General features: G+C 44.4%; 1 protein-coding gene across 2 annotated transcripts in view; it reads left to right on the top strand.

The window, feature by feature from the left end:
• GTF2H1 (general transcription factor IIH subunit 1) overlaps positions 1 to 14572 on the top strand; it is a 40451-nt gene extending 25879 nt beyond the window's left edge. The window contains exon 15 of one of the 2 annotated variants that reach the window (XM_063946347.1): positions 14471 to 14572. In XM_063946347.1, coding sequence (XP_063802417.1) covers positions 14471 to 14503 — 33 coding nt within the window. In that variant the 3' untranslated portion in view covers positions 14504 to 14572. Of the gene's footprint in view, positions 1 to 3127; positions 4553 to 14470 lie in introns of those variants that run through there. The other variant, XM_063946346.1, reaches the window with a different exon arrangement.
• The last annotated feature ends 5961 nt before the right edge of the window (positions 14573 to 20533 follow it).

Genomic DNA, 20533 nt, shown 5'->3' with positions numbered 1-20533 from the left:
TTGCATTTACAGATCAGAATGTATATTACATATGAACTGTTACAGTTAATAAAGGACTTAATTTCAAACAGTGTCTGATCCGAAGAAGTGACATTTTTGGAGTTGTTCTGAATGAAAGAGCAAGTGATGCATTTATTGGCACCACATTTGAAGCACCCTTTAGTTCTTGTGAGCCACTGGGAGGTTCACAAGAGGCTCACAAGAACTAAAGGGTGCTTCAAATGTGGTGCCAATAAATGCATCACTTGCTCTTTCATTCAGAACAACTCCAAAAATGTCACTTCTTCGGATCAGACACTGTTTGAAATTAAGTCCTTTATTAACTGTAACAGTTCATATGTAATATACATTCTGATCTGTAAATGCAATCTTCACTATGTGGGAAGAACTACTCGTAAACTGAGGATTAGATTTTTAGAACATCGACGCAATATACAAAAGGGCTTTCTTTTTCACAGTGTATCCCGACATTTTTCTGAATTCCATCAAAAGAATCCTGATGACATTCACTTAATTGGCATAGAAACAATCTTGCCTACTGCGCGGGGGGGGGGGGGGAGACAGATATAGAAAACTTTGTCTCAGGGAAAACTATTGGATTCATAAACTCAGAACCCTTGTTCCCGAAGGGCTAAATGAGTCCATTGAATTCGATCCTTAAGAAGTTCTATTAGTAAGGGGCTTATTCCAATAACCGTTCTAATATCCCCCCCCCCCCCCTTTTTCTCCTTCTCTCTTTTCCTACTTTTTTTCCTTCCCTCTTCTCTAGTATGTGGTATTCTCCACAGTTATGAGGTTTAAGCACTATCTTTTCATATATTATCTCACATTTAACACTAATTTTTATTAAATTTGTGCTAGTTCTGATGTTTAATCCTGGGAGGATTATGTTATTACATGATCCTCTCAATATGAATATATCACCATAATATCCTTTCAATGGTGATAACCTTTTATCTATGCCTCAGTGGCGCACTGGGATAACCCACTGTTGTGGTGAATTTAAGCTACCCGGGTTCGATCCTAAGTTTGAACTGTGACTAATATACTGATTAATGTTTAATTTATATTATTGTGACCGCTACTGTTTTCTTTATTTTTATTTTATTTATTCTTCTGCAAAATTCTGTATTTGTATAATGCATATTTGTATAATGCATAATCATATAACAGCTCTACTGATATAATTATGGACTCTCTGGCTAAACATTTTTCTCACCTGGAGCCCTTTGGTTACATTCCCCCACGCTGTTTTATTATTCATTATTATTATTATGGTATTATTCTTATTACTACTTGAGCGTTTTTATTGTATTGAATAAATTATTGTAGATACATTTTAGTATTTTAAAGTGTTGTGAATATATTTTGAGTCCTAGTTGGACATTTGTATCTGCTTTTTATTTCTTTGAGAGCCGATGTATTTAATTAAGAGTGATTTAATGAATGTCTACACCTTTGCATGATCAGCTATTTTGCTTTAAATATGGATCTGTACCGAGGCTGGTATACTCCTTTGATAAAGTCACGGGTCACGTGACGAAACGCGTTAGGCCACGCCTCCTCCAGCACACCTTGTCAAGGCATCCGACTTTGAAAGCAACCTCGGGTTTGTTCTCCTCGCCAGCCGCCCTATACCTTTTACAGAGATCTTAGAACAGCCGCGGACTTGGTTTCCTCCGCTAGCCGTCCACACCAACATACGGCTCTCTGCTAGCCGTCTATACCAACATACGGCTCTCACTCCACAGTGAACTCACAGCTTCCTCTCCTTTGCGGCATTCGCATCAGTGGGCATTGCAGGATACATCGCCGAGGACGCTCGGCTCTGGACCAGCCCACACAAGGAGAGGTATTTCATCTGTGCCCAACACCGGGTTAACCTGCAATTTGATGGTATGGGACATTTATTCAACTGATTATCCACTGTGCCTCCAGCATCCAGCTTTGCGGCTATTACCACTTATTGCTCTAAATATCAGCTGGACTCCATATTTCATGTGGACCTTTATTTAGAGAACTGACACAGTTGGTGTCTATTGAATCGGATATACTGAGTTAAGGTGTGCTTTCTTAAATATTTTTAATGTTTTAATGTTGTATTGTCACAACTTAGTTATTTTTATTCATGGTTAATAAATCTACTCTATATACATGGGCTCTCCTAATTCTTTATTGTTCTCTTTTCCCTGATATTTTGCGCAGCTGATTCTTTTGTTTTTAATCATACAAAAATGGCTTCTGATTGGATAAACACAGCTCCTGTCCAATCAGTTGCTGCGTTCACTACACACCTCCCTTCTGTTATAGATCTGGTGACAGTACAGTCTTACAGCTATTCTCGGGTAATGACGGGCGTCCCCTGTCCTGAGTACTAGTATGGGGGTGAGTGCTAGGGATGTGGGGGTTACCGAAAGATAAAAAAGCCCTTAACCTCACTCCTGTCCTTACAGTTGGAGTCCTTTCAGAGTACTCTTGTAAGGTGGGTGTTGCAGATAGCGGGCTGCAGGTGACTTCCCAATTGGATTATGGGGGTCATTCCGAGTTGATCGCTCGCTAGCAGTTTTTAGCAGCCGCGCAAACGCTATGCCGCTGCCCACTGGGAGTGTATTTTAGCTTAGCAGAAGTGCGAACGAAAGGATCGCAGAGCGGCTACAAAATAATTTTGTGCCGTTTCAGAGTAGCTCCAGACCTACTCAGCGCTTGCGATTACTTCAGACTGTTCAGTTCCTGTTTTGATGTCACAAACACGCCCTGCGTTCGCCCAGCCACGCCTGCATTTTCCCTGGCACGCCCGCGTTTTTCCGAACACTCATTAACACCCAGAAACGCCCACTTCATGTCAATCACTCTGCGGCCAGCAGTGCGACTGAAATTCTTCGCTAGACCTTGTGTGAAACTACATCGGCCATTATAATAGTACGTGCATGCGCAGAAGTGCCATTTTTTTTGCCTCATCGCTGCGCAGCGACTGAAAGCAGCTAGCGATCGACTTGGAATGACCACTTCGTGAATACAAACTTTAGGGATCTGTGTCTCTTAATAGTGAGGGTGGGATCCCCGTAATTCTATTGTTTGTAATCGGGCCATGAATCTTCTTACTTTGCACTTCTGTTCTTTATTGCAGCTCACAAGTCACTTAGAAGAAATGCTACAGACGGCCTACAACAAATTCCAGATGTGGCAGTCTCGGCGTATGTTGAAGAAGACGTGAGGCGTCCCCTCCGGCAGTACAGATGCATACCTTGCAGTCCGCCAAGGGCAAACCGATCTAGATCTTGGCAGAAGTGCGCAGAGCGCAATGTGCGCTCTGGCGAGAAGCATCACACGGTCCTTGGCGTTGATATCGAGCAGCAGGCACATCTCTACAACCAAGAAGAATCTCGTCGGAACCGATAAATATATATATGTATAATCCAACAGCGGGAGAGAATTGCATGAGATACCGCCTCCTTTGATCACTCAGGAACTGCGCCAATTCTTCCCCTTTCTGGTTACGAAGCTGCTTGGGGAACTTCTGCAAGAACGTACCCAGATCAAAAAACACATACACTATTTCCGTCTTTTTTTTTTTCTTTTTTTTTTTCTTTTTTTTTTATATTCCATTAAAACGCTATGTGGCGCTGGGTGTAGAATACGTTTCTCGCTCTTACCTGAATTTTAGTTATGGAGTTTGTACCAGTTTAAAGCTTTTAATAAAATTAGGGTTTTTTTTTTTTTGTTTTGTTTTTTAAATAACTTGAATCATTTAAAAGACTGAAGAAAACTTTTTCTTTTCTTGTTCCTTTCTCTGATCTATATCTCCCAAAGAGAAGTGGATTATTTGCGCTGCTGAGTTGCCGATTCCTCCCAACAAACACTACAGACTGCCTAACCTCCAGAATCCAGGGTGCTGTATGCAGAAATATTTGTACAGTGTCTTTCCTTAGTCAGGATGTTGGGAGGAGGGGGGGTGGGGATTTACAGACTAGGTTAAAAGTGTTTTCTCGCCATTTTCACGGGAAATGAGGTTCTCCGCTCTCCTCAATACTGTTGCGGTGAAACAGCGACTTGATAATCATTGATGGACGTGAAAAATGCAGCAGTGTGAAGTTTAGCGGCTGAGCCTGTGTCATGAAATGTTTCAGCTGTGGATTGGCTCCTACAGTACATGAAAACCGTGACTGGTATTACAGAAGAAGCGATCAGATGTTTTATACATGCAAACCCGTTATATATTGTGTTGTTCTCTATGGCAACCTAAATTATCTATGCAGCTATGATTACGGGGTAGGAGTTTGAGCGTTTTCAGATAATCTCTGTCGCGTAGTGATGCAGCCCCTCACCTTCCTCCCCGGCTCTTGCTGCGCCGCCTTTCACAGTTGTACAATGAGCTGGGCGCGTACAAAAAAACCCGCAAATGAGCGTTGTGATAAATTGTCACTGGACGATTTCTAGCCGGGATCTGTCACTTGAAGAGTTGCAATGGGTTCGTTGTTATGCAGCCGACTTTAAACAGATCTCGCTTTGTTTTTTTGTTTTTTTATATGTAAAATAAAAATGTAATTCATAATTTTCGTGTTGTGTTTTGATTTCTTCAAGGGCGACTAAACCCAGACAGCTTCCGTTGTCACACACAAGGCGTAGAAATAGATCACATGGATCAGCTTTATCGTGTCTCGCCATTGCTTAATGATCATGTGATAGGTATATCACTCCATCGGGTTTGGTTTGATTTACCTACGGACACAATACAGACAGCCACTGACCGACAGTCAAAATACAGACACAATCAAAATGCCGACATGTTCAAAATGCCGACAAGCAGAATACCGATATTTGAAATGCCGACATGAGTTTTTCTGTTTTGTTTTTTTTTTTATGTCAGTATGGACATAGGTCAACATGGACACCGTGTAAGTGTACTGCGTCACCTCGCTGCGCTCGGCACACTATTATATTCCCCTTCCAGGTCCACTGGGATGGTAAAGTAAGAACAAGTCAGTTTTGGGGCAAAAATTCCTTAAAAGCACATGTCAGCATTTTGTACATGTCGGTATAATGAATGTCGGTATTTTGACCGTGTAGGCATTTTGACTGTCTGTCAATGGCTGTCAGGAATATGACCGTCGGTAAATCAACTGCTACCCCCACTCCATCATACTGTAGGATATAACACATCAGCGCTTCATGTCTTTTGAGGAGACCATAAGTTATACATGCAGCTTCCTTTTCACCAATTACTTTAATTAGGCAAAGTTATGGTGTGTATATACAGTGGGGATCGAAAGTTTGGGCACCCCAGGCAAAAAATAATTTTAATGTACAAAAAGAAGCCAAGAAAAGATGGAAAAATCTCCAAAAGGCATCAAATTACAGATTAGACATTCTTATAACATGTCAAAAACAGTTTGATTTTATTTCCATCATTTACACTATCAAAAGAACAGAAAACAAAAAATGGCGTCTGCAAAAGTTTGGGCACCCTGCAGAGTTAATACCTTGTACTGCCCCCTTTGGACAGCTGAGACCTGACATTGTCATGGATTGTTCTCAATCATCGTCTGGAAAGACCAGGTGATGTCAATATCAAAGGTTTTAACAGCCCAGACTCATCTGACCTTGCTCCAACAATCAGCACCATGGGTTCCTCTAAGCAGTTGTGTAGAACACTGAAACTGAGACTAGTTGACGCTCACAAAGCAGGAGAAGGCTATAAGAAGATGGCAAAGCATCAGATGCCCATATCCTCTGTTTGGAATGTAATTAAGAAATGGCAGTCATCAGGAACAGTGGAAGTTAAAGCAAGATCTGGAAGACCCAAGAAAAATATCAGACAGAACAGCTCGCAGGATTGTGAGAAAAGCAAGTCAAAATCCACGTTTGACTGCACGATCCCTCAAGGAAGATCTGGCAGACACTGGAGTTGTGGTACACTATTCCACTATAAAGAGATACTTGTAAAAGTATGGTCTTCATGGAAGAGTCATCAGAAGAAAACCTCTTCTACGTCCTCACCACACAAATCAGCGTTTGGAGTTGGCAAATTAACATATACACAAGCCTGATGCATTTTGGAATAAAGTTCTGTGGACTGATGAGGTTAAAATAGAACTTTTTGGCCGGAATGAGCAAAGGTACGTTTGGAGAAGGAAGGGCACAGAATTTAATGAAAAGAACCTCTGTCCAACTGTTAAGCATGGGGGTGGATCAATAATGCTTTGGGGTTGTATTGCAGCCAGTGGCACGGACCATTTCACGAGTAGAAGGAGAAATGGATTCAATAAGATTCCAGCAAATTTTGGACGCTAACTTGATGCCATCTGTGAAAAAAGAGGATTTTGGTACTTACCGATAAATCCATTTCTCTGAATCCTCTAGGGGACACTGGAGTCCTATACAGTAGGGGTGTGAAGCCTTGAACCGGAGGTGTGGCACAATCTTAAATTAGCATTGTCTGCACAGCCGGCTCCTCCCCCTTCACATCCCTCCTCCCTCAGTTTGAAAAATGTGACTGAGAGAATAGGATATGACACTATAGCCCATGGCGAGGAACCGAACCGTACAACATATCAAACAGCGACCAAGAACTCTTAACCGAATAATTAACGCTGTTTGCACGAACTGATTAAAACAAGAACTTGGAACACAGCAGGTTGACAGCACCGAGGCGGGCGTCCAGTGTCCCCTTGAGGATTCAGAGAAATGGATTTATCGGTAAGTACCAAAATCCTCTTTTCTCTTTCATCCACTAGGGGACACTGGAGTCCTATACAGTAGGGAACGTCCCAAAGTTTACCCCCAGGGAGGGAGTGCTGTCGGTGGCCTGCAAAACTAAACGTCCGAACTTAAATTCTCCGGACGCAAAAGTATCAAACTTGAAAAATCTTGCGAACGTGTGGGCTGAAGACCACATCGCTGCTCTGCAAAGTTGAGTAGTGGAAGCACCTCTGGCAGCCGCCCACGAGGCACCCACTGATCGGGTAGTATGAGCACCCGTCTGAACCGGAACCTGTTTGCCACAGGAAATATAAGCCTGCCGAATGGCAAGTCTAATCCATCTGGACAAGGTCTGCTTAGAGGCCGGCCAACCCTTCTTTGGCTCATCATAAAGAACAAACAAATGGTCCGACTTTCTGAAGGACGACGTAACCTGTACGTATACCCGTAAAGCTCGGACAACATCCAATGACACGTCTTCATCTGTGAGACCCTGGAAAGATGGGACCACTATTGGCTGGTTTACATGAAACCCCGACACCACCTTTGGAATGAAGTCTGCTCTTGTACGGAGTTCCGCCCTATCCTCATGAAAAACAAAGAAAGGGCTTTTACAGGATAAGGCTCCCAACTCAGAAACCCGCTTAGCCGAAGCCAAGGCCAGTAATAGCGTGACCTTCCAAGAGAGTTATTTCAGGTCCGTTCTTGTCAATGGCTCAAAAGTCGGTGACTTCAAATATTCTAACACCAAACCTAAGTCCCATGGTGCCGTGGGAGGACGAAAAGGGGGTTGAATCCTCAGAACCCCCTGTAAAAAGGTTTGAATCTCTGGTAAGGATGCTAGCCGCTGTTGAAAAAGGATGGAGAGAGCCGAAATCTGAACCTTCAAGGATCCCAATCTGAGTCCTCCCTCTAGACCGGCCTGAAGGAAAAGTAGAAGTCGCGATAAATGGAAGTTAGATGAATTACATCCCCGTTCCTGACACCAAGCCATGTACCGTCTCCAAATCCTGTAGTAGTGCCTGGCTGTGACCGGTTTCCTCGCGGCAATCATTGTAGGAATGGCCGTTCGTGGGATCCCTCTGTTTCTTAGGATCCGGGTTTTAATAGCCACGCCGTCAAACGCAGCCTGTTTAGATCGGGGTGTAGGAACGGTCCCTGAGATAGCAGGTCCTCTCTCGGAGGTAACCTCCAAGGATCTTCCGCAAGTAACCCTCGCAGGTTGGTGTACCAACTCCTGCGGGGCCAATCTGGTGCGATTAGAATGACCCACACCCGTTCCCGCTTTATTCTCTTCAGAACCCTGGGTATGAGTGGGAATGGGGGAAATATGTAAACTCTCCTGTAACACCAGGGAAGTGTTAGTGCGTCCACTCCTTCTGCTGCTGGATCTCGAGTCCTTGACTCATATCTGAGCAGCTGATGGTTTTGTCGAGACGCCATGAGGTCCACCTGAGGCAGACCCCATCTTTTCACAATCATGTTGAAAATCCGTGGGTGAAGGCACCACTTCCTCGGATGCATGTCCTGGCGACTGAGGTAATCTGCCTCCCAGTTCTCCACACCTGGAATGAACACTGCGGAGAGAATGATGTCTCTTCTTTCTGCCCACAACAAGATCTTTGTGGCCTACTTTAACGCCATCCTGCTCTTCGTTCCTCCTTGACGGTTTATGTAGGCCGTCGTCGTGACATTGTCCGACTGAATCCAGATGTGTTGATTCATGACTAGGTCTTCTGCTAAGAGAAGGGCATTGTAGACTGCTCTTAGTTCGAGGATATTTATGGGTAATTTGCTTTCTTGTAGCGTCCACCGTCCCTGAAACTGATTGTCCTCTAGGACGGCTCCCCAACCTCTGAGACTGGCATCCGTCATCAGGATCTTCCAATCCCAAATGCCGCATTTCTTGCCGGTTGTAAGGTTCTTGTGTAACGACCACCATGTCAAGGAGACCCGTACTTGTGGTTGAAGTCGGATTCTCCGATGGAGGAGCCAGTGCGAGCCTGCTCCCTGAGCAATGAGGTTCATTTGGAATGGTCGGGAATGAAGTCTGCCGTACTGGAGAGCTTCGAACGACGCCACCATCTTCCCGAGAAGTTGTACACAGAGGTGCAGAGAAACGGTCTGCGTCCGCAGTACCTGAGCCACTAATCTCTGTAGGTCCTGTACCTTGTTCTCTGGTAGGAACACACATAATAGGACCGTGTCCAAGATGAGACCGAGGAATTGAATCCGTTGAGTCGGTATGAGGTTGGACTTTTGGAAATTGACAATCCATCCATGTTGAATTAGAAATTGATGTGATGTCTGAACATCCTTGAGCAGTCGATTCTGAGATGGAGCTTTGATTAGTAAATCGTCCAGATAAGGTATAATCGTGACCCCCAACAGTCTCAGTCCTGCCACCATGACCGCCATGATCTTTGTGAAAATTCTTGGGGCTGACGCTAGACCGAATGGCAAAGCCCGGAATTGGTAGTGCTCCGCCACCAGTGCGAACCGTAAGTAAGCCTGGTGAGGAGTCCAGATTGGGATATGCAGATATGCATCCTTTATGTCCATGGATACCATGAACTCGCTTTGCAATTCACTGAACACCTGTATCCAGGACGCTCTCAGGCCACAGCCATCTCATCCGGCTCTCACCAACGGCAGCCGCGGGCGGCTTTTTATTTGGCTTCACGATCAGCCGCAGACGCTGCACGCTCACGGCAATTATCTTTAGCATCTTCCACCTCGTTTTCTACCGGCGGACGGTGCACGTCCAGGTAGTTTGGAAGGAAGGTTTCCTCATACAGCTGGACTTAAAACACCATCCGATTCAGCAGCCATATACCTGCCGCTCACGTTTATCTGCACAATACTTGCAAGGTGGAACCAGCCGGTTAATCAAACAAACCTTGCAGCCGGCTGACGTATCCAGATACCTTACGTACCCTCCAGCTTTTCTACCAACTGGGCAATTTCTTGGACTCACCCGGGGACGCTCGGGTTTACCAGCCCTTATGGAGAGGTATTTCATATATTAATCTATGATGACAATTATCAATACTGTGACATGTTCAGGATTCACATCTAGCAGCTGTGGCAACAGTGTTTCTAAAAAGACTGCAACATTCTGATACATACTCTTTGAATCATATAGTTCAGTGATATTTCAAGTATATTAATATATTATCAAGGTTTAGATAATCCATGTATTTTTACATTTCTGTATTTCACAAATCATGCTAAAATCATAAGGAATATTATCTGTGAATTATCCACTATGAAATAGTACTTTTATATTATCATTAATAAATATATATATTTTATATTTACATATTTTTTGATTCCTTGGTTGATACTGAACCTGTGGAATTTTGGTGTGTGTTCTTCATGAGCGCCTCTATTTATATTCTCGCTTGGCTCTAAGCCTGCAATGACTGATTGGATTGATTCCATCTTGAATCTGTAGACTTTTAAAAACTGGTTGAAAACTTTTAAATTGAGTATTGGTCTGACCGTCCCATCTGGTTTTGGCACGACAAAAAGATTGGAATAGAACCCTGTTCCTCTCTGAGAAGCGGGAACCGGAATAATGACCTCTGCTTGTGGCAATTTGTGAATTGCTGCCCGTAGTGCCCTTGCTTTTTGAGGACACTGAGGCAATCCTGTTGTAAAAAACTGACTGTGAGGCCTCTGTTGAAATTCCAGTTTGTATCCTTGAGAGATTAAGTTGTTCACCCAAAGTTCTGGTGAGGTTTTGGCCCAGATGTCCTGAAAACCTTCCAGTCGGCCGCCCACCAAGGGGGACCCCAGGTGAGCTGGGAGGCCGTCATGCCACGGTCTTGTCAGCAGGTTTATCCTGCTTTCTGGTTGCTGCCTGCGAGCGGCCTCTACCTCTGCCCCCGCGTGCTTGTGCACCGAAACCCCTACCTCGGACTCGAAAGGACTGTGACCTAAATGAAGTAAACGATGGTCCCGAATAACCTCTCCTAGTTTGTGGAGCGGTTCTCGTATAAGGCGTTGGTAGAAAAGTGGACTTCCCCGCTGTAGCCTGCGAAATCCACTTGTCCAACTCTGGTCCGAACAGCATTTCACCCCCAAAGGGAATGGATTCTACCGCCTTCTTGGTGTCAGAGTCACCTTGCCATTCTCTGAGCCATAAAATCCTTCTAGCCGATATGGCCGATGCAGATATGCGCGATGCTATTCTGCTAATATCCTTAGAAGCTTGACACAAGTATGAAGCAGATTCTCGAATGTGTTCCGCCAGCTGTGTAATCTCTTCTAAACTATTTTCCTCCTCAATAGCTTGTACAATACGGCCGGACCATGCACCCATGGCTTTGTTGACCCAAGCACAGATGATCGCAGGTCTCTGCGCTGCACCTGCTGCTACAAACATTGATTTTAACGCCGTGTCAACTTTACGGTCGGACGCATCCTTTAACGTAGTTACGTTAGGAATTGGCAAGATTGTCTTCTTTGACAATCTACCTAGTGAAGCATCCACTACCGGCGGATTTTCCACCTTGTCCATTACACCCTTAGGTAGGGGGTAAGTTACCTGAAAACGTTTCGGAAATTGAAAACGTTTGTCAGGTTGTTTCCAAGCCTCCCTTGAAAATATAATTTGTAAAGTTTGGTTACTTTTCAGGAGATCCTCGTATATTGTATATATACATTACACCAGCAGAGGGAGCTGTTGTATAACTCTCTCTACTATTTTAATGCCTGTACTATCCAGGCCGTGCAGCAGGGGGAGTTGTTGTTTTTTATGAATAAACTTTACACTACTGGCGGGGGAGAGAGGGGACCCGTCCCTCACCTCATCCTGGCGCCAAAACGAATAAACATGGCCCCCACTATGTAAGTTATATGAGGTAGCCGGCCGCACTGTTATTAACATTGATATGCGTCCACTCCTTTGTCGCTATACAGCGTGCTCCGGACCCGCCGGCTGGTGCGCGCGTGATGGGTCCGTTATCCGTAGCGGCGCCTGTGCTCCTCTCTGCCCGTGGATCCCTGTACCTGTAGCTCGCCCTGGGGCCGGCGGCTGGCTCGCGCGACGGGTCCGTCTCCCGTAGCGGCGCCTGTTCTCCGTCTGCTCTGCCTCTTGTGCTGTACAGCGCGCCGCTTCCGCCATCCCCCCCTGCTTACAGGGACAACAAGCTGAGTCACGCACCGCACTAAGTCTCCCGTGCGCGGCTACAGACGCTCTGCCCTTGATTAGCTGTATAAAAGGGAGTTTCTGAGTAAAGGGTTTAGAGAGAGATTCTTTTTAACTGAAAATCCCTCTTCCTCCTGTAGTCTAATTCTGAGTTTTGTACCAGTACTCACTATTAGTTGTTTTGAGGATCTCCTGTGGAGAGATGCAGGTCCCTTCAATAGGGATCTTTGTCTCTCTGCTATCAGGCAGCTTTGTTCCCCCTTTATTAGGGTTACGCAGCCCCTTTAGATTTTTTCTGTCAGGAGCTCAGTGCTCCACGCTGTTGTGCCTCCAGCACAATTTTTCAAACTGGGGGAGGAGGGATGTGAAGGGGGAGGAGCCGGCTGTGCAGACAATGCTAATTTAAGATTGTGCCACACCTCCGGTTCAAGGCTTCACACCCCTACTGTATAGGACTCCAGTGTCCCCTAGTGGATGAAAGAGAAAGCTGAAGTTAAAGAGATGCTGGCTTCTACAAATGGATAATGATCCTAAACACACCTCAAAATCCACGGTGGATTACATCAAGAGGCGTAAACTGAAGGTTTTGCCATGGCCTTCACAATCTCCTGACCTCAACATAATTGAAAATCTATGGATAGACCTTAAAAGAGCAGTGCGTCACAGACAGCCCAGGAATCTCAAAGAAATGGAAGACTTTTGTAAGGAAGAATGGGCGAAGATACCTCAAACAAGAATTGAAAGACTCATGGCTGGCTACAAAAAGCTTTTACAAGCTGTGATAGTTGCCAAAGGGGGCAGTACAAGGTATTAACTCTGCAGGGTGCCCAAACTTTTGCAGACGCCATTTTTTGTTTTCTGTTCCTTTGAAAGTGTAAATGATGGAAATAAAATCAAACTTTTTTTGACATGTTATAAGAATGTCTAATCTATAATTTGATGCCTTTTGGAGATTTTTCCATCTTTCCTTGGCTTCTTTTTGCACATTAAAATTAATTTTTGCATGGGGTGCCCAAACTTTTGATCCCCACTTGTAAGAGACATGTTGAGTGATGGAGAGAGAACATGTTTGTGGTCTAGTGGTGATTTACCTGGTTAGGTATGTCCAGCGGCTTCAGCGGTGTCTTCTGGCTGTTTCTGTGAATATGGGTAGCCGCTAATCCCGCAGTCTAACCCTGGGCCTAATTCAGACCTGAGCGCTGTGCTGCAAATTACATGTGTGCGCTGTGCGAAATTTCCGCTCAGTCAGCGGACATCTTCAAAACCGTTCGCATCACACTCACCATGGAATGTTTTTCCCGTTCTGTGCAGTGTGAGCGTAGCTCAATACTTACTCCTCCAGTGCGATAAGAACAGGCTGATGGGGGCCGGAGCTGACGCCAGACACCTGCCCTGAAAACACTTGGGAACGCCTGCGTTTTCCAGACACTCCCAGTAAACGGTCAGTTACCACCCGCATGGTCCTCCTCCAGTCAATCAACCTGCAAACAGCCGTGTGATTGAAATTTCTCGGGCACGGTCCACAGGTTATCTACAGGACAACAATGGGATATGATGTAGCAACAGCGGATTTGCACCAATCAGTCAAAACTTTCCGGCCTCCCAGCATGTTGCATATATCCCCGCTCCCTGGCTCAGGCAAATCAGTTTTTTGTTTGTTGCGGCAGGAGCCGGATCGTGGTCAGAGGGCTGCTGGTTTTTGTGGACCCTGCCGGACTAAGCAGCCCTAAGCTTTCTTATGTTATTTTTTATAGTCACTCCAACAACTCTTCGCCGGGTCGCGACAGAGATTACCCACGAGTACAGTGCTGTCTCGACGGGCGTCTGTGTCGGATATGCTAGCAGGTCCATGAGACGTTACCAGGCTGTGGCCGGAGCACGGGGAGAAGGTAAGGCATCGGTTCCGCTTAGTAGATGGAATACGGACACTGCCGCACTGTATTGGGAGGAGACTACCAAACAGTAGCTGACGCGCCGCCACCGTGGGTGCACCAGCGCTAGGCCTTAGGGATCATAGGCACCAGGAATAGTATGAGGCCGCGATCCCTAGGGTTGATGTCAGCAGACGGAGTCAGACGCTCTCCTGGTTGCCCCTCCCTCCCGGTTCATGACCAGTTTCCGCCGAGTCTCCGACCATGAACTGTTTCCTCGCTTCTGTCCCAGACGCTACTACGAGGGGACCCGGTCTCAGCATAGGCGGCTGTGTGACCGGTGCGTCTGTGCTCACTATAGGTTCATGGAGCGGCAGTGTACACTAGTAGCGTCTGGATCCACTCAGCGTTCGCTAACGTATTGATCGATCCTGGAACTGAGGGGAGTCTCCCTGTATCCCACTCTACTGAGGACGGGCTATACAGCACTAAGTGTCTATCTACTGTTTTGAGTACCAAAAGTTAGATAAGTGCCTATTGCATATGAGTCTGTATACCATTACTGTTGTTTCTGTTGCATTGCGTCTGAATACATTAGATATGTTAAACATAATTCAGTAAATGTGTTCTCCTACATACTTAAAGTATTATTGTAGTTGATGATGTACTCATATTGCTTATTATACTAATGTATAACATGTGACTGACTGCTGGTATGATGCTGACTTTACTATATGTTTGTCAGTTTGTTTTGCAGATCCTCAATGCTGGTGCATGAGTAGAATCGGATGGATATCATTTTAAAGAAGAAAAAAAAGGTTAAAGTGATAGTCACAATTTTGTAGTACACTGTGGAAGTGCTGATTATTTTTCATGTATTAAAGTGGCAATGGTGAGGACACTCATACCATGTTTGAAGCTGTATTATCCTCTTATGATCTGGGTCAGGATGGCTTGTATGCATAATGTTTTAGCTCATCAGAGATGCAAGGTGGATACAGATACGAGTGTATCCACCTTGAGCTATCTTTGCACAAGCTTTATCCGATAAATTAAATGGATAATCCCCCCAAATCCTGTACCAGGCAAAGGGTTACTCTATTAGCCCTTACATACAGCAGCAGCTTCTCAGAACCAGTGGTAAGTAAATCTTCACCCTCACAGGCTACACATTGTTCAGATTCATCAGAAGATGAAAGCCCAATTATTCTACTTCATCATATGAAAGAGAGGTAGGTCTTAGCTCTCGAATATAGTGGAGTCGATTAAAGCGATAGTCATCTTACTTTAGAGGAACAGCAGAGCCTGTGTTAAAAACCAAGGTACCTGTGTTTAAACATCCCAAAACTTGAGTTTCCAGGGTCAGATCAGCTGACGGAAATCATGGAAAAGGCTTAGGCTACGCCCAATAAGAAGTCAGAATTCCTTAGAAATGGAATTCCAATGATCTGCTTCCATTGTTTAAAAAGGGGGAGATAGCTCCTAAAGTAGATACGAATAATCTACATTAGCTTTGCTTTCAATTTTTCCGGTCTAGGGCTGTGATGAGGCCAAGCCTTAGCTTCGGCTTGAATGGCAAAGGCAGTGGTTGCCTAGGCTGAAGCAATAGAAGGAGATTTTTCGGTAGAGCAAGAAGCTCATATGGCTAATATAAAAAAACGGCAATGTACCTGAAAGCATTGGATATGAGCAGAATATTTACTCCAGGGCATCAGTCCAAACTATGTCCCTCATTCCGAGTTCATCGCTAGCTGATTTCGTTCGCAGCACAGCGATCAGGCAAAAAAACAGCAAATCTGCGCATGCGCGTCGTACTTTCACAAAAGCCGATGCAGTTTTACACAAGCTCTAGCGATGCTTTTCATTCGCACTGCTGGCCGCAGAGTGATTGACAGGAAGTGGGTGTTTCTGGGTGGTAACTGGCTGTTTTCGGGGAGTGTGTGTAAAAACGCAGGCGTGCCAGATAAAAACGCAGTGGCTGGAAAAACATAGGCGTGGCTGGCCGAACGCAGGACGTGTTTGTGACTTCAAAACAGGAACTAAATAGTCTGAAGTGATCGCAAGCTAGGAGTAGGTCTCGAGCTACTCTGAAACGGCACAATCTTTTTTTGTAGCGGCTCTAAGATCCTTTCGTTCGCACTTCTGCTAAGCTAAGATACACTCCCAGAGGGCAGCGGCTTAGCGTTTGCACTGCTGCCAAAAGCAGCTAGTGAGCGATCAACTCGGAATGAGGGCCTATACCTGCTCATAGAGCAGTTTAGCTGGGTACGTGGAAGATCTACAGCCACACCACACTGGATATGCCCAATCTCACCAGATCTCGGAGGCTATGCAGTGTGGGGCCTGGTGAGTACTTGGATGGAAAACATCTGCGAATACCAGGTGCTGTAGGTGGAATCATTGTCTCTTTCTGAAAATATTCTTTTTGGTAAGAATTGACAGATATTCTGGAGTCAGAAGCAGACTCCAAGAAGTTCAGGTTCCTTTGACATACAGTTCACTTTAGTGGTATCTTAACAGGTTGTGTTGGTCTTACACTATCAATGGAAGGCTGTCACAGGTTTGAATCCCATGTCAGTGTGATTGGAAACTAGGAAAGCATTGGGCTACCAGAAGTTCTACAGTTTTGGGTTAGTACTTGGATGGGAGACCATCGGAGAATACCAGGTGCTGTAAAAAAAATTAAACCATCAGCTGATGGTGTGGGCTCCGCCTGGGGGACCGACTTCTTCAGGTCACACAGATCTGGCACGGTATCTCTAGTTATGCTTTTGCCTTCAAAACAGCCTGTCTGGCTTTGCAAAAAGCAGGTCAGAAATTTGCTTCGGTCAGGAATAGTCATTCCAGTTCCTCTGGCAAACACGGACAAGGTTTTACTTCAACATGATTTTAGTCGGAAGACAAATGGGTCATTTCGGCCCATGCTCAATCCTAAAATGCTGAACAAATACATTTGGTATCGTTACATTCCTTATGTGTGGCATGGAGCCAGGGGCTTTTATGGTATCCCTTGTGAATGCCAAATTGCTTTCTCACAAATATTTAAAATGCCAGCTCTAATATATATTGCAGACGCCAGGCGCATCTTATTACCATATACGATAAAAGTGCGCTGTACATCGCAAAACACTGTATCCCATAAGAGAAAACAATACACCCACACATTATCTGAGTTCCAAAGCTCTTTGATGTATATATTTGTTATTAAAAGGATATGGATTCAATATATATTACAATGTACAGTATACCTATAGTCACATGGTTACACTCACACAGTAAGCAGTTAAAACATACAGTTACAGTTACATGCCAGCATACAATACCATTCCCTCAATGTATCTTATCTCTCTCTCTCTCTCTCTGTAAAGTAATGCTGGGACTCCATCTTTCTCTGAGACCAAAACAGGAACTGCCTCCTGTGTGATCAGCAATGTGTTATATAGTTTTGGGGGAGGGAACTTACTCTCATTCATGATGAGTCACTAGTCTCTTTGTATATGCTAATCAGGTTCAGCCTTGAAGACATCCAAAGGGGCTGGCCTGAGCTTCCTGTCCACGACCTGTTTGGAACATCTATTGTCCTAATAAAAGTGATTTTAGCTTTTATACTTTTAATCATAACTATCTGTCGCAATGTCCTATAACTTAATAACAAGTATAAAATTAATCTACACATTAATCTGGTTGCTTTAATAGTAAATATGACAGGTCTATCTTGTTTCGTTCAAATAATACACATACATGACATTACTTCATTATATATAATTTTAAATCATCATGATGCCTGGCGCTTGATATTATTATAATTATGTACTGTATGAAATAAGTGTCGAATCCATCTCTGTGGCATGTCCGTGTAAATGCGTGTGTTACCATATATTGCTGTGCTCGCTGCGCATATTTGCAAGTATCGCGACTCATAATGTGTGTAGTTTGTATGTTCTCTTTATGAAATATTTTTTACTTCGACAGTCCACCCTTTGGCAGCAAACAATAACTGCCATCAATTATTAACATAAGAAAAAATATTTCATACCATAATCGGTGACCTAGACACTCGGCGGTCACGGGACCACTGGTTGGGTGTGGGACAACATTCATCCTATAGAGTATGCTGGGACAGTGCTTTGGCCTATAATGTCTATAATGTCTGATGTCTGATAATGTCTGATTTGCGACGAACATTTCACACATACATGTACCTACGTCTTTGTACACTGATGTTTGGATTCGATTGAGGTTCTGCTGGGTAGATGAAGAGGACACAAACAAATCGTGACAGTGACATATAAAATTTTCATGATCTACATATTCCTATAATTTTCAGAACATTGTTTCCATTTCTGGAACGTATGCTAGGTCTGTTTAATAATTGAACAAGGGTTAGTGTCCTTCCTAAATAACATAAACCTTCGGAGTTCGGGGAGAGCCATTCATAAACCTTTCTTCCACATATATTAATGAGCTCTTTATCTGCAATGTGTGAAAAGCCATTGTCTGATTATTCCTGATTACCTCTGAACTCCATAACTACTAGAACTTTGATTTTTCTCTGACTTTAACAAACTGATCGGCTAATCCTGGGATCCTATAAGGAAATCACTCCTTCCTCCAGAACCAGTTCCAATCCCACACTCGACTCCTCATAAAAAAAAAAAACTTGCAAAAATAGAATATCCTGAAAAAAAAATGTTTGTCAGCGGGAAAGAGAGAAAAGATAAATAGAACAAAACAACTCTTGTTCATAACAAATCAATTACAATGACTGGTCTTTCTGCAATCCTATAGTACGCTCAGGTAGTGTTCAACAGTGCCGCCTCTCAGTCTTCACGGAACAGAGTCTCTGGTGATACTTTTGCGATCTCACTCCATTTACAAGATCCTTCCGGACTACCGACTTTCCTTCAATGGGAATCGTGGACCCAAGTCTCTCTCTCGGTTACTTTCACTGGGATAGTGCTGTCAACAAAACTTGGTATGGTCCTTCCCACCTGTCTATTAGGCAACCTGAGCGTAAGAAAAATCACACAGTCTCTTGGTTCACAATCAAGACAGTTAGTATTTGGCATACCAGCAATCAACAGTTTCAAGTTCTTTTGTCAAGTTCCCAAATGCTGGCTCATCTCAATAAGGTACTGTACTGTCACCTCATTGGTGTATTTCTGATCATTGTGCGGATCAATCATGACATGAGGTTGTCTTCCAAAAACAACCCAAAAACCACAAATACCAAAACAAAAACGAATTTCGAAGAGGGTGATTCGTTGAGTGAAGATGTAGGAGTGGTTCCAAAGCTACATAATACTAGTGGCCGTATCTATGATCACAATAGTACAATTTCAAGCTTTGCTCCTACTTCTAGGGGTACCATTATCTACACACAAATTTCTGCGCAATTTTTCTTTGTGGTAAACACAGAAGCATCCGTGGCGGCAGGAAATGCCTCTACCCAGTTTGAGAAAACATCAGTGCACACCAATACATAACAATAATTCCTAAAGGGTGTTAACTGTACGAAGTCGATTTGTATTACATGAAAAGGTCCGTCTGCAGGAGGGATATGGGATGGCTCTGTTGGTATTGCTTTACCAATATTCTTCCTCAAGCAAGCAAAACAGGTCATTGCTCTCTTACCTGAATGAGAATAGAATCCTGGCGCACACCAGTAGGCTCTCATCAGCCTGCACCTACCCTCTTTGTCTAGATGAGTCAGACCGTGTGCCACCTCAGCTAGACTTGGAAGGTATGCTCTGGGGGCTACTGGCTTACCGTGTCCACCTGCCCACAGTCCTGAGGACTCCTGGCCATACCCCTTTGTCCTCCAGACTGCCTTTTCCTGTAGGGAACACAATTTTTTGTATCTTAATTTAACTATCGTGTGTTTGCAATAGGGATGTGCACTTGAAATTTTTCGGGTTTTGTGTTTTGGTTTTGGGTTCGGTTCCGCGGCCGTGTTTTGGGTTCGACCGCGTTTTGGCAAAACCGCACCGAATTTTTTTTGTCGGATTCGGGTGTTTTTTTAAAAAAACCCTAAAAAAACAGCTTAAATCATAGAATTTGGGGGTCATTTTGATCCCAAAGTATTATTAACCTCAAAAACCATAATTTCCACTCATTTTCAGTCTATTCTGAATACCTCACACCACACAATATTATTTTTAGTCCTAAAATTTGCACCGAGGTCGCTGGATGACTAAGCTAAGCGACCCTAGTGGCCGACACAAACACCTGGCCCATCTAGGAGTGGCACTGCAGTGTCACGCAGGATGGCCCTTCCAAAAAACACTCCCCAAACAGCACATGACGCAAAGAAGAAAAAAAGAGGCGCAATGAGGTAGCTGTGTGAGTAAGCTAAGCGACCCTAGTGGCCGACACAAACACCTGGCCCATCTAGGAGTGGCACTGCAGTGTCACGCAGGATGGCCCTTCCAAAAAACACTCCCCAAACAGCACATGACGCAAAGAAGAAAAAAAGAGGCGCAATGAGGTAGCTGTGTGAGTAAGATAAGCGACCCTAGTGGCCGACACAAACACCTGGCCCATCTAGGAGTGGCACTGCAGTGTCACGCAGGATGGCCCTTCCAAAAAACACCCCCCAAACAGCACATGACGCAAAGAAGAAAAAAAGAGGCGCAATGAGGTAGCTGTGTGAGTAAGCTAAGCGACCCTAGTGGCCGACACAAACACCTGGCCCATCTAGGAGTGGCACTGCAGTGTCACGCAGGATGGCCCTTCCAAAAAACACTCCCCAAACAGCACATGACGCAAAGAAGAAAAAAAGAGGCGCAATGAGGTAGCTGTGTGAGTA

Source organism: Pseudophryne corroboree, chromosome 11 (assembly GCF_028390025.1).
Source record: "Pseudophryne corroboree isolate aPseCor3 chromosome 11, aPseCor3.hap2, whole genome shotgun sequence".
In the NCBI taxonomy this organism is placed as follows: domain Eukaryota; kingdom Metazoa; phylum Chordata; class Amphibia; order Anura; family Myobatrachidae; genus Pseudophryne; species Pseudophryne corroboree.
The sequence above is the reverse complement of the archived record's forward strand: the minus strand, read 5'-3'. Positions and strand labels throughout refer to the sequence as shown.